The 13533-nt window shown below is 44.0% G+C and overlaps 1 protein-coding gene across 6 annotated transcripts in view; it reads right to left on the bottom strand.

The window, feature by feature from the left end:
• MPRIP (myosin phosphatase Rho interacting protein) overlaps positions 1-13533 on the bottom strand; it is a 754399-nt gene that overhangs the window by 359529 nt on the left and 381337 nt on the right. For 5 of the 6 annotated variants that reach the window (XM_069210054.1, XM_069210057.1, XM_069210056.1 and 2 more), the window contains exon 9: positions 5014-5130. The exons of the other annotated variant lie outside the window; for it this stretch is intronic. In XM_069210054.1, the coding sequence (XP_069066155.1) occupies positions 5014-5130 (117 nt within the window). The remainder of the gene's footprint in view (positions 1-5013; positions 5131-13533) is intronic. 6 annotated transcript variants of the gene reach the window in all.

Here is a 13533-nt window from a genome sequence, read left to right as displayed (position 1 = left end):
GTCGATTAGTGGCAACCTGGCAGTGCCAGGGGTCCGACCGTGGCACTTTCGCCATGGACGTAATGTCACGGTTGGACAGCCGCTTTGGCGGTGGTCCGACAGCGACCGTGACCATGGTGGTCTGGTGACCACCAGCATCATAATGGGGCCCAGAATCTTTCAAGTATTTGACCATTCATAGGCATACAAACACACGGCACACATGCAACCACACAAGTGCTGCATGGTGCTACATCCTAACTTGGTTTAGACACAGGGTAAGTTAAGCACACAACAGCAGACCTTTAGATGAGTGGGAATGTAGACCTCACTCCAGTGACACAGGTAAAAAGTGTTGGTTCACTCCTAGGTAAAGTGTTGGTCATCTCCTAGGTAAAGTGTTGGTCATCTCCTAGGTAAAGTGTTGGTCATCTCCTAGGTAAAGTGTTGGTCATCTCCTAGGTAAAGTGTTGGTCATCTCCTAGGTAAAGTGTTGGTCATCTCCTAGGTAAAGTGTTGGTCATCTCCTAGGTAAAGTGTTGGTCATCTCCTAGGTAAAGTGTTGGTCATCTCCTAGGTAAAGTGTTGGTCATCTCCTAGGTAAAGTGATGGTCATCTCCTAGGTAAAGTGATGGTCATCTACTAGGTAAAGTGTTGGTCATCTCCTAGGTAAAGTGTTGGTCATCTCCTAGGTAAAGTGTTGGTCATCTCCTAGGTAAAGTGTTGGTCATCTCCTACTGATCACTACATGGTAAGCTGCCACCACCATGCGTGTGCAACTTAACTGTGGATAAGCACAGCATCCTTTTACCACCATGAGGGTAGCAAGATGAGACCCTTCTGGTCCAACAAGACAGCAATCCATAAGACAAGCCTATGTTGTGGTGTACATGCATTATCTGTGTTCACTCATGACTGAATAAATCAGCACCAGTGATCCAGGTAACATTGGAGCTGGGATACCTCAGGACAGGGGGGGCAAGTCTGCTACCATGCAAGTGACTTAATCACAACAACAGCTTTATGTGTTGTTACAAGGTAAAGGACAATTAAGCCACTGCAAAATATGATGGCACACAGTGCACCTGAAGCTTGCATTATCAGACACAGGCCTGATTAGTGTGATGCCATGGATAAAATAAAAGTTAGTATACCTGTATCACTAGCAGTCAGGCTCTCAGGGAACGGAGTATGCCTTTTTGTTATGTAGGGGACATTACCACCCCAACACCTGGATAATTAGAATGTGGTCAGTGCTCCTGTATCCCTTTTACCCACGAGCCATTCATTAACAGTTTGCCCTCATATCAGGAATTGTACTAAGCCACTTCAGTACACATCCTATCTTGAAAACTAGGATCACCTCCTGCACAGCTAAACGAATACATGTTTTTGTAATTCCAGCTACATTTTTTGATATCCTTGTCTTTTTTTCTATCAATTTTTTCTCTGGTAAAAGTACAGTCTTGCCACTCGAAGGCACCCCCTTTCAGTTGAAACTGAACCTATGAAAAGCACAGAAAATATAGGACTATCTTTAAGAGGCCCTGGCTTTTGATCTCTGAGGGGGAGAGAAGTGAGTAGTAAGAGTCATTGATCACTGTTGCAAAATACAGGACCCAGATACCAAATTGAAATAATGGTAATAAATAGGTGCAGATAACACCAAAGTGGACTTTCAGAGGGCACAAACTTTCAGTAGATCTGAAAATAAAAAGGCTGATTCAAATAGGTGAGTAGGTTTCCATAGCTTTGAGATGCCTATTGGGTCCCACCCTGAGAAGCACTCAAGAGAAGCTACTTAGGTCAAGCGAGTTCCCTTTTACAGAGGTGTCTCCATGGTTAGCCTATGTCTTTGTCTATTTGCACACAAGAAAGCCTTATTTACACATGTCAAGGACAAACCTGAGGGCAGGAGGAGGTCCAGTGTGCATTTACCACCATACTGATAATGTAGAGTTGAGGGGCCACCCATAAGCCACTTTTCTGTCCAGTAAGTCAGCTAAGATGGAGTCCAAACAATAAACTGTGAAAACATGAGGCATTATAGCAGAAGATTATGCTAATTATTACCAGTATGCCTTCCTTCAGCAACTTGGCATATTTACCCCTGGAAACTCTAGGACTACCAACATTACTAAGAAACTCCTGAAACAGGGTGTTAGGAGTTTGGAAAAAGGAAGGGCAGTTGTGGTGTGGGTAGTTTTGAACGGCCCAGAACAGCTTTGGAGGAACCACACCTATGTTATAGCACCTTTCCCCCTTTAAGTTTAGAGGAAGTGAAAACCAGCACTCTTGTACCCCTGCAGCAAGTACAAGAGGTGAGCAATGTTCCCAGACCAGAGTTCGAGCTAGCAACATGCGCTACCACATATGGAAAGCCTGTTAGTTCCAATATTATTTCCATTGCAAGTGTCTGGCCCAAAAGCACTTCTACCACCATATCGTGGACAGGGAAAACAACAGATTTGGTTCAACTGCCCCGTCAACTCGAATCAGTATCAAGGAGGTCTCAAACTCAGACTGTTTTTGGTTTGCTTAAAATAAAATGTTTAGTCTGAGCTGCGGTTGGTGATTACAGCCTGGTTGAAGGAACAAAATTGTTGTTCGATTTTCACTGGTTGGTTCTCCCGTATTACTTTTGATAACAAAATAGCAATTTAATCACTCCATGAAAGGATGTGGTCATCCTAAGTTAAATCACAAGTAAACTTCTGACATAATGATACCATCATTTTATGTCTTTATATATAGTAACGTCATCAAGCTATATTACTACAACAGTTGAGTGAAAATGAATACTGAGCTACTTGGAAAAAACTGTTTGGGAACTCTGGCACTGGGGGCCATGATATCAATGGGTTACTTAAGTACACAAGCAGGTTAAATGCATAGATCAAGACTCCATCTTCAATCACACTTCCCAGTAATCACCCCCTCCACCACAACCACAAGAATCCCCAGAAACTTTAATGGAGTAGGCCAGCAGTTCAATGGGTAGGAAAAATGTTAACACAACTGCCTGGTACCCATTTTTGTAGGCAATGAGTTGTATAAAACTCCATGAACATATTTTTGTGGTAGTTGTGTATTAAATAGACAAAAGAGATTACTTGCTTTTTAACCAGTCATAAACATGTCTCTAGGTCTCAGACCATAGGAGTTTCGCCTTGTCTGTCAATGAAATCTGGAATACTTCCAAAGCAGATAATACTTGAGCTTATGGGAGCATCAATATGCATGTTTGCACCGAAGAAGTCTGGTTTCAAGGAGTACTATCGCCTGACTCTTTCTCCTTTTCAGACAAGAAATTAAGTCCATTGCCTTCGCATTAATTAATGATTTGAAAACATTTCACAGTCTGATGTTTCATGTTGTTCTGAAGTAGGAGTCCATTTCTTTCAGAACATAGGACAAGAATATTTCATTGGCTTCCACCAGGAATTGACCCATACAAATACCTCCCAAGAGGGTCACACTGTGGCCCACGGAGCGCAAGAGTGTGACCTGAAATTCTCTTCTGGGGAGATGAGGTGCAAACCTGCCGTGGGAAGGAAGAAGTAATTTAGCCTAGAAAAGTATTTATGGGTGCCAAAGATAAATGTATGTCCATCTGTAGTGTGATGGAGCAGTCCCCAGTTGACCACCATTACCAAGGAGTATGAGAAGTCTACAAGGGAGGTCAGCCCAGTAACAGTTTTGGATGCGCATTAGTCCATGCCCTACTCTCATGACCTCAATTAAAGTCTCCCACCTCAACAAGAGTGCTCAGTGAATCATCAACCCTACTTAAAAAGGAGAGCCACCCCCTAGAGCAGCTATGGAAGCCTGAATAAAGCACACAAGTAAACCCGTAATTACTCAGGAAGCTGACTGAGAGCCATCCAGAAGGAGTAATATGTCCATGGAATAATGTTTGCCTAGTTTAAGGATGAAAACCTCTTAATCTGTTCATCCAGTGCATTACGATTTCACAACAAACATTCAAAGGGTGGGCCAGATCTATCCCAGGGTGTAAGGACGTTGTTTATGTGCTACCAATAGTGAAGGCACTAGTTGTACAAGAACACTCTGCAGACTAGGTCTACTCAAGCCACTGCTATCTGAGTGTCCAAACAAAGAGAAGACGAGGAGAACCAAGAACCCACAAAACTGAAAACCCTACAACATCCCCAACCCTACACTTCCAACTTGAAGTATCTGTTTACCTTCCTTTCAAACACCCAGTAACCAAAGAATAGGGAAAAATGAGAACTTGAGCAAATGCGAGAAATGTTTTCTCAGGACAAATGTTACTGGTTCAGTGAAAATAGATTAACTATGAAGCCCTGTAGAAGTTACCAGGGATGGGAGTTAGTAACAATACTGGTGAGCCAATAGAAACCACAAAGGTTTTTCCCTTGTGATCAATGACCCCCTTGTCAACAGAAGCTGTGGATTTGATCATTCTGAAATCACAGGGTTATCAGGGTGGGATAATTTCCCAGCACACTGAGATGACAGAAAATGACCAGTTCTGACTACAGGATGGTAAAATAAGAAAACATTATTGCCTTTACAGGGACTACAAAGTTGAAGTTTGGAACTTCTATTGCAATGAGAGAAGCAGACCAGGCTCATTCTGATAGATCCCTATATGACCAGTGTTCCCCATGGAGCCACACAACTACATCTAAGGGTATCGGCATCATAGGCCCATGCTGGGGATAATATTCTTATGGCCTCTTCTCAATAAACGAGTCTGGGGTCTTGCTAGTGGATGACACAATCTCCAAAGGTGGTACCCCCTATCTGAACTATTATAACATGGATCACTTGTTACTGGAAGAACTAGCCATAAGTAACTAGTGCTTTTTAATATTGGGATTGTGGGTGTTTTAGTCAGTTTGTACATTTGTTTAATTTAATTGGTGATCTGACAGCCTTTAATACTTTAATCACAATTTTACGTGTAATGTCAATCAAAGAAGGAATTTAAATGGCAAGCTAACATTCAAATGCAGTCCAAAAGAAAGAACAGATTCTAGAGCTCACCGTCATGGAAGACTCAGTGGACCTTCTATCCAGTGACTTTGCTCGACGGTACGGTGTTACAGGTGAAGCAGGCACATCTGGAATGGCACCTACAACTGATGTGCCAACAGCAAAGTCCTGCAAGGTTAGTTACATCAAAGCTGAAATTACATTTGCTCTGCAAAATATGTAACAGTGCAAATAATTACAGGGCTACAAAAATAAACATATATAGTACCCAATGTCAGGGGTAGTTAATAGTTAGGGTTGTGTTTCCATAGGAAATAGATTTTTTGTGTTGCTAATAACGTTGGTGCCATTTGACGAATCTCCATAAAATTTCCAAAAAAGTGCTAATCTTTGGCTAGTTTGCTTATGGAACGCTTCAGGTTGATCCATCAAGATGGGGCTGAGAAAAAAAGGGGTCCCAAACGGGTTTTCCTCATTCATTTTCCCATAGCAACTTTAAATACATCTACAGTCTAAACCGCCAAACCCACCTGATTTGGTAGAAAGCTAGATCTTAGTCCAGAAAGAGTGCTTTTTGTGTTTTGGTGTAAATCCATTCATTCATTTTTGAGCAATTGATGCACAAAAACATTGCATATCTAACGACGCAGGGCCTCAGTGGATACTGACAGACCTCAGCCAGTGGTGGCAGCCATTTTAGGACTCAAGACACAGTCCTCTTAAAAAAAAAAAAAAAATCTAAAATAAGGGGGCGAAAAGACATAAGGGAACAGCGTAGGGATACCTTGACCCCCCCCCCTATGGGAGTACCTGGGGGGTAATGTTTTCACTCACAGCTTTGTTGATGGGTAAGCAGTTCCACTGTTGTCCTTGTTGTCCATCTTGATTAGTACTGTTCTTGTCTCACCCAACCCCCCTTACCCCAATAAGCTTGAGGAATACTTTCATGGATACTCTGATGGCTAAAAGCTTGAGGTAGTTTATGTGATACTTCTAGTGCTGATGGGTCAGGTGACTTGGACAGTCATCTTGTGGAGGTGAGCTCCTGATGGGAGATGCATTAGTGGTGGTAGTCACCTGAGGAAATTGATCTACAAAGAGCCCGTGAAACATGTTGTTGCTCTTTCACATGAGTTCTGATCCTCGATCATTACCAACACTAGATCCTACCAATTCCCTTCCGCTGGTGCCCAACGCCTTGAGAGGCATTCTTGCAGCACACGCATATGTAAACTCACATGTGGTACAATCATTATGCATAAAGACATCATGCTCCACAGTTTCAACAGAGTCCAAACAGTAATGGGACCAGGTGTCTGAAAAATAAAGCAGCAGCTCTTGGAAAGCCATCACCCTCTTTTTGCTGGGGTATTCTCTGCTTGTTGTGCGTTTTGAGTGGAGCCCAGGAAGGGCTGGACTCTTGCATATGGAGGTCCGACCTGTCTGAACTAATAGTGAATTCTATGCTATGAAGTAAGGACAATGATGTTTGACTGCGTGCTGAGCATTGATGTTTGCTGCTGCTCTTGATCAGTTCATCATCAAAGTACGGAAAGACTTGTATGGAATTTCTGTGCAGGTGTGCTTCTACTGCAGCTACGCACTTTGGAAGCACTCTTGAAGCTGTACTGACTCTGAACGTTAACACCTTCTACTTGTAGTGTTCTCCACTTACCATGACCCAAAGGTATTCGTAGGACACTTGGTGGATTGGGATTTGAAAGTATGAGTCTTTCAGAAATAGTGTTGACATCAAGCCAACTTAGTGAATCAGTAGAAAAACTTTCTGCAAGGTGACCATGTAAAAGTGTTTGGAAAGGATAAACCTGTTCAATGATCAAAAATCGACCAGAGCATGCCATCCTGTTTGGGGATAAGGAAGTACAGAGAGTGCACCCCACCTTGGTGTGTAAGTACTGGCTGAAAGGTGCCCATTATGAGGAGCGCTTTTACCTTGGCCACCAGAAGGCGAAGATGGTTTCATTTAGTATGTGGCAGCAGGTGGCATGTTTTCAGCAATTGTGTGGAATTCTCAATAGTACCTTTTCCTGTGCAACAGAGGCACCTTACTGATCTGAGCTGATGTCTTTCCACTTATCGAAGAAGTGAATCTGTCTACCTTACCACTATGGTTTGACAAAGGGAACCAATAGGGAGTCACTACTTTCTGGGGGAGGCGCCCATCGTGAAGATACCTCTGTCCGTCCCACATCCATTTCTGCTGTCTTTTCCCATGCCACACTTTGGTAGGTCCTGGATTGGGGTGCAGGGGGAAGGAGGGATGTCCCAGAAAGGACTGTTGGTACTTTAGGGGTCTCTGGCCATGGGTTTTGGGTTTTGCCCCTCCTATGGTTTGCTACCTATGAAAGGCAGGTCTGGATCTGTGAGTCTGTAGAACTTGACAATGTCAGTATCCACTTTGATTTCTTTAAGCATCTGGTCAACTGGGGACCAAAGAGATGCTCTCCATCAAAAGGAACCTTTCAATAGGTGCTGTTGCACCTCAGGACTAAACCGCAACACCTCAAGCCAAGCATGCCTGCAGCAATATCTGCTACATCAAGGACACATAATACTGGCCCAGTTGATGGGTATCCCCTCGACAACCAACTACTTTCCATGTTTAGGATGGGCTTCATGGAGCTGCTTTACCAGCTCTTCCATCTCCTCCCAGTGATACTGGCTGTACCTGGATATGTAACCCACAGCGTTTGCAATCAGTCAGTGAGAGACTGCCCATGCACTACAAGCTTGTTAGATGAGTCAATAAGGTTTGATTCCTTATCAGGTGGAGGAGTGTCCCTTGTGGCAAGTCCCTTTTAAGGGTGGTATAGACAATGATTTACCCAGGACTATAAGCTCAAGCAGTTCCCACCCTGTCCTTTATCGGCAAACTGTACCTTTTGACGGCCGACCTAATCATTTGCTTCAACATGGGAAGGTAATAGTGTCTTCTATCTTGGACACGGGTTCGCCAAGGAATTGTCTTTTCCTGAACTGTATGCATCATCAACTGATAGTACTGTGCAGCTCACTGTATTACCAGATGGTACAAGGTAATGTCATAGGTGAGGAATGGGTTGAAAAAGTAGGGTTTGTGGCGGAGTCATCTTGGGTCTTTGGTGCTCCCACAGCTCATCTATCTCCTGGGGACCAAAGGGCTCATCATAGTGGGACTTGGTTGGAGTATGGCCTTCCAGGATCCTAGTCCATGTCCTTTAGGTCTGGAGGAGGGAAGTGTGAGAGAAGCAGTGTTGCAGTAGTTAGTGACAAGGGAGAGAAAGGTGGTAGAGGCCAGGTCTATAACCTTGGGAGTGGGTGGTCTTGAGCGGACCAGGTCTGCTTCCTCTATAAATGCTACCCTGCATTTATTCAGGATTCTGAGGAGTCCAGGAGGTGGGGATTTGGCAAGAAACTTGCCAATATCAGAGTGAATGAAAAGTTTATTTTTCTTTGCATCAAGGACCTCCGATAGCTCCTCGACAATCCCTAATTTTACAGTATCCAACTTTGGGTTTGAGGGGAGCTTTGGCATCAGCATTAATGCCAGATGCGGAGGATATTTAGGCATCAATTTAGACTCAGACTGTAGCTTTTCAGAGATTCATGGCCCCAGGCAGCGTCCAAGAGCAACGTGGTTCAGTGCATCCAAAACACTGGCATCACAGGGTCCTGCTTTTGGCAACACAAAGCACTATTTTCACTGTGGAGCTAGAAGAGTGAGCGGTTAGAACCAAGAAAACCAGTGTGGCACACGTCAAGTAGGTGCATGAGTGTGAGAGGGGGTCTGAGGATAGGTGTATGACTTTGAGTGGGTCTGTGAGGGGAGGGCATGAGCGTCTGACTTGGTATGTGAGTGAGGGTATGAGAGTGGGTAAGTCTTGGGAGTGGACCTGTGAGTGGGTGTTTGAGACTGAGTGGATGTGTGAGTGGGTGTGAGTATGTGGGACTCTGAGCAGATGCATAAGTGTCCGAGTGGGTTTCTGACTGAGTGCGTAAGTGTCTGGGTGGGTGAGTGAGTAGGTATGTGAGTCTCTGAGTGGGTATGTGAGTAGGTGCATGAGTGCCTGAGAAGGTCTGTGAGTAGGTGCATGAGTGCCTGAGAAGGTCTGTGAGTGGGTGCTTGAGTGCCTGAGAAGGTCTGTGAGTGGGTGCTTGAGTGCCTGAGAAGGTCTGTGAGTGGGTGCTTGAGTGCCTGAGAAGGTCTGTGAGTGGGTGCTTGAGTGCCTGAGAAGGTCTGTGAGTGGGTGATTGAGTGCCTGAGAAGGTCTGTGAGTGGGTGATTGAGTGGGTCTGTGAGAGGGTGCATGAGTGTCTGGGTGAGTCTGTGAGTGGGTGTGAGAGTGTGAGTCTCTGAGTGGGTCTGTGAGTAGGTGCATGTCTCTAAGAGGACCTGTAAGTATGTGTTTCAGACTGAGTGAGTCTGCAAGTGACTGCATGAGCCTCTGAGTGGGTTTGTGAGTGTGTGTAAGAGTGTGAGTGTGTCAGTGAGTGTATAGTGCCTGAGTGAATGTGCAAATGCTTCTTTTTTGTTTTTTCACTGATATTCGCAATTGTGTTGCAATGTTACACGGGGGTTGCGCTGCGCGTCGCGATGCGTTGGCGAATACTGCATGTGAAAAATTTGTTGTACTTATAAGGTGTCCCACAAACACCCCTATATGCCACCCATGGGGCTGCTTTGCCTATATCTATCATTGGCATATTTCCTAAGAATGCCGTTAAAGCTCCTTTCTTTCTAGTAGAATGTACTTCAGAAGTTACTAATAGCTGTCTTTTAGCTTTAAGATAGCAAGCTTGAAAACACTTTACTATCCATCTGGCTAATCCTTATTTTGAAATAGGATTACCCTTATGAGGTTGCTGAAAAGCCACAGAAAAGTTGTTTAGATTTTCTGAAATCTTTTGTTCTATCTACATAATACATGAGAGCTCTTTTGACGTCAAGAGTGTGAAGAGCCCTTTCAGCAACTGAATCTGGCTGTGGAAAGAAGACTGGCAAATCCACAGACTGATGTGAAACGACTTTAGGTAGGTAGGAATTTTGGGTTTGTCCTAAGTACTATTTTATTTTTGTGGGTTTGGAAGAAAGGTTCTTCTAAAGTGAATGCCTGAATTTCACCATTGCAGAGAGCTGTAAGTATGGTGATCCAACAACACTAGATAGTGAAGTTGACCCTGTGCCTGAGACCACTGTTGTGACAGACACTGTTGTAGGGGTCTTATGTGTAGACGTGCATTGGGTACTAAAGCTATGCATGATGCCATAAGTCCCAAAATGTTTCATAATAAACCTTACTGTGTAAGTGTGGTCGTATTGTAGTTGAGCTATAAGATTGTGGAAAGATTGAATTCTCAGTGGATTTGGGTACACTAATGCTGACTGAGTGTTCAGAATTGCTACCAGATACGGCTGGTTGCAGATGAAATTTCTGGTAATTGATTGTGAACCCTAGATTGTGTAGGGTGTCCACTGTGTACTGTGTATGCTATTGACAGGTTTGAATGGTGCTGGCTTTTATGAGCCAGTCGGCCAGATAAGGAAAGACATGTATATGTTGCCTTCTGAGTTATGCTGCAACCACTGCGAGGCAGTTGGTGAATACCCTTGGCGCTGTTACTTGTAACTGGTAGTGTTTGCCTGATATCACAAATCTTAGAAATTTGCGATGTGCTGGATGTATGGGAATATGGAAGTAAACATCTTTTAGATCAAATGCTGTCATGTAGTCTTATTTTTGTAGCAGGGGAATCACGTCCTGAACAGTGCCCATGTGGAAATGCTCCTACGGTATGTACTGATTGAGTGGTCCGAGATCCAGGATTGGTCTGATAGTACCATCCTTTTTTTTGAATGAGGAAATATAAAGAATATACTCCTACCCCTTTGTTGGGATATAGGAACGATCTCTATTGCACCCTTGAGTAGAAGTGCTTGTACCTCCTGTTTTAACAAATTTAGGTGCTCCAGAGGAAGCCTGCACGAGCGAGGGGGAATGTTTGGTGGAGTAGAAATGAGTTCCAGGCAAAAACCATTCTGGATAATTGACAGCACCCACTGATCTGTTGTAATGTTGTACACCGTTGGTAGAAATTTCCCAGTCTTCCTCCCACAGGAGATGTATGCTGTGTGGGGATGCGCATAAAATCATTGTTTGGTTGAGGTGGAGGAACCTCTTGTGGTGGAGGATTTACCTCAACCTCTAAAGTTATTTCCTTTGTAGGAGCCTCTGAAAAAGCCACTATTGTAAAATTGTTTCCGTGTTTCTGTTGGGATGTGGACGGCTCCGAGGTTGATAGTTTAAAACCACCTTGAACTGGGGCCTAAAAAAGTTCCCTGAGTAGGAGTAGTGTAAAGGGCACCGCATAGTCTTAGCTGTATCAGAGTCTTTCTTTAGTTTTTCTATGGTGGTATCTACTTCTGGGTCAAATAAGTGTTGTTTATCAAAAGGCATACTGAGTACTGCCTGTTGCATTTCAGGTTTGAACCCTGAAGTTCTTAACTATGTGTGCCTTTTAATAATCACACTGGTGTTGATACCCCTTGCTGCTGTCCCTGCTGCATGTAAAGCAGATATAATTTGGTTATTAGAGCTAGCCTGGCCCTCAGTAACCATTTTCTATGCCATTTTCTGGTGTTCTGGTAGAAGGCATTGTAAGAACTCCTCTATTTCACCCCCAATGAGCTCTATTGGATCTGGTTAACAGAGCCTGAGAATTTTGCAATCCTCTAGTGATTAGCAGCTTGAGTTGCTACTCTTTTCCCCGCTGCATCAAACTTACATCTCACCTTGTCTGGGGGAGGAGCATCCCCTGTGGATTGCCTATTTGCCCTTTTCCGTGCTGCACTGACAACTATAGAGTCCAGTGGCAATTGTTCTGTAATGAAACGTGTATCTTCATTTGCAGGTTTGTACTTTTGTCTACTCTTGGTGGGAAAACTTAGCCTCCACTGGCTTCTTGAAAATGTTGTCTGCATGTTAAAGCATGCCTGGGAGCATGGGTAGACATTGATACTCCTTGTGAGTGGATGTTAATGTACTGAGAAAAAAAGTATCCTCAATGGGATCTTTATGCAACTGCATGTTGTGATATGCAGCTGCCCTAGCTATGACCTGATTGTAGGCAGTGGTGTCTTCAGGTGGAGATGACCTAGACAGATATGAATCAGGATCATTGGAAGGTATGGGATCGCAATCATAAATCCCAAGGATCTACATTGTAATGAGAATCACCTAAATCATCCCCATGTGTAGAAATAGGGGATTGTGGGGAAAATTGTGTAGGTGAAGGTGGAGTATCTGGAGAGGCAGTAAGTAAAGGCCAATGTGGTGGGGAAGGCTGTTGTAGTGCCTTTGGTTTCTCCTTATGCTTAAATATTTTAGCAGTTGGAGACCCAGCTTCTAGAGTCTCTTGGAAAGATAACTTTCTCTGGAAGAGGAGAAGCAATAATCCTTCCAGTGTATTTGTGGATCTGGATTTTGCGCTGTTTAGCGTCCATTACTTCTAATATGAGCCTTACTTCCGAAGACTCCTTTGTAGTTGGAGCATATTTTCCACCCATAGGTTTCAGCTCTGAAAGTCTGGAGACCGAATGTTTTAGGTGGGCCGAGATTGTCGGCTCCCAAATCGATGGCAGTTTTTTTTCGGTGCCGAATACACTTTGGTCTTAATTTTCGGGTCCAAACCCAAGGGTTGGTCATCCGCATGTGTTTTTCGGGTTCGACCATGGCCGGCAAGCAGTGGTGGACCCAAGACCAGTGCTGGCGTCTTTTTAATAGTCTTTGAGTGATGGGGAGGGGCGGATATACTCACGTACTGCACCGCTGGAAGCGACTGGCTGTCCCCATCCAGATCTCGTTCCGAATCAGAGTCTGCAATGGAAACTGTAACTTTAGTAGGTTCTTCTCCGAAAATGTCAGGTGTTTGTTCCGACGACTTGGAGGCCATCTCTAATCGACGTGCTCTTCGATCCCTCAGAGTTATCTTCCAGTGGAAGGATCGACGCGCTTCACAGCTTTCTACTCTGTGATCCGGCGAAAGATAGAGGTTGCTCACAGAGTGTTGATCGGTGTATGGGAACTTAGCGTGACACGGAGGGCAAAAGCAAAACTGAGTCAGTTCCATCAGCCTGACATTGTTCGACAACCACAAATTGAAGTAGGCCCAAAAAGGATGTGGTCGTCCAGAAATGGCAAATAAATCGACCCCAATGATTACAATCGGATCGAATATAAGTTAGAAAATGCGATTGAGAACTATACCGACTTTTATAGAAAGATCAGAGAAGTTCAGATAGTACCAAACCGAGCGAGAGGAAACACGTCGAATCTGACGACGGAAAGAAAAAAAATCTAACAAAGGATTCGATGCCATTGTGCACTATCACCGAGAGGAGGAGTCACTCGATCTCGTGACTCGAAAAAGATTTTTTGAAAAAAAAAAAAAAGCTTGTAACACTCTGAGCCCAACACTAGATGGTGGACTTTTGCAAAGCATGTGGATCTGCAGCTACACACGCCATTGAATATATATATATATATATATATATATGTGGCATAAGCGGTCAGG

Source organism: Pleurodeles waltl, chromosome 10 (assembly GCF_031143425.1).
Source record: "Pleurodeles waltl isolate 20211129_DDA chromosome 10, aPleWal1.hap1.20221129, whole genome shotgun sequence".
Classification (NCBI taxonomy): Eukaryota; Metazoa; Chordata; class Amphibia; order Caudata; family Salamandridae; genus Pleurodeles; species Pleurodeles waltl.
Note: the sequence above shows the minus strand (reverse complement) of the source record. Positions and strands in the feature narration are given on the sequence as shown.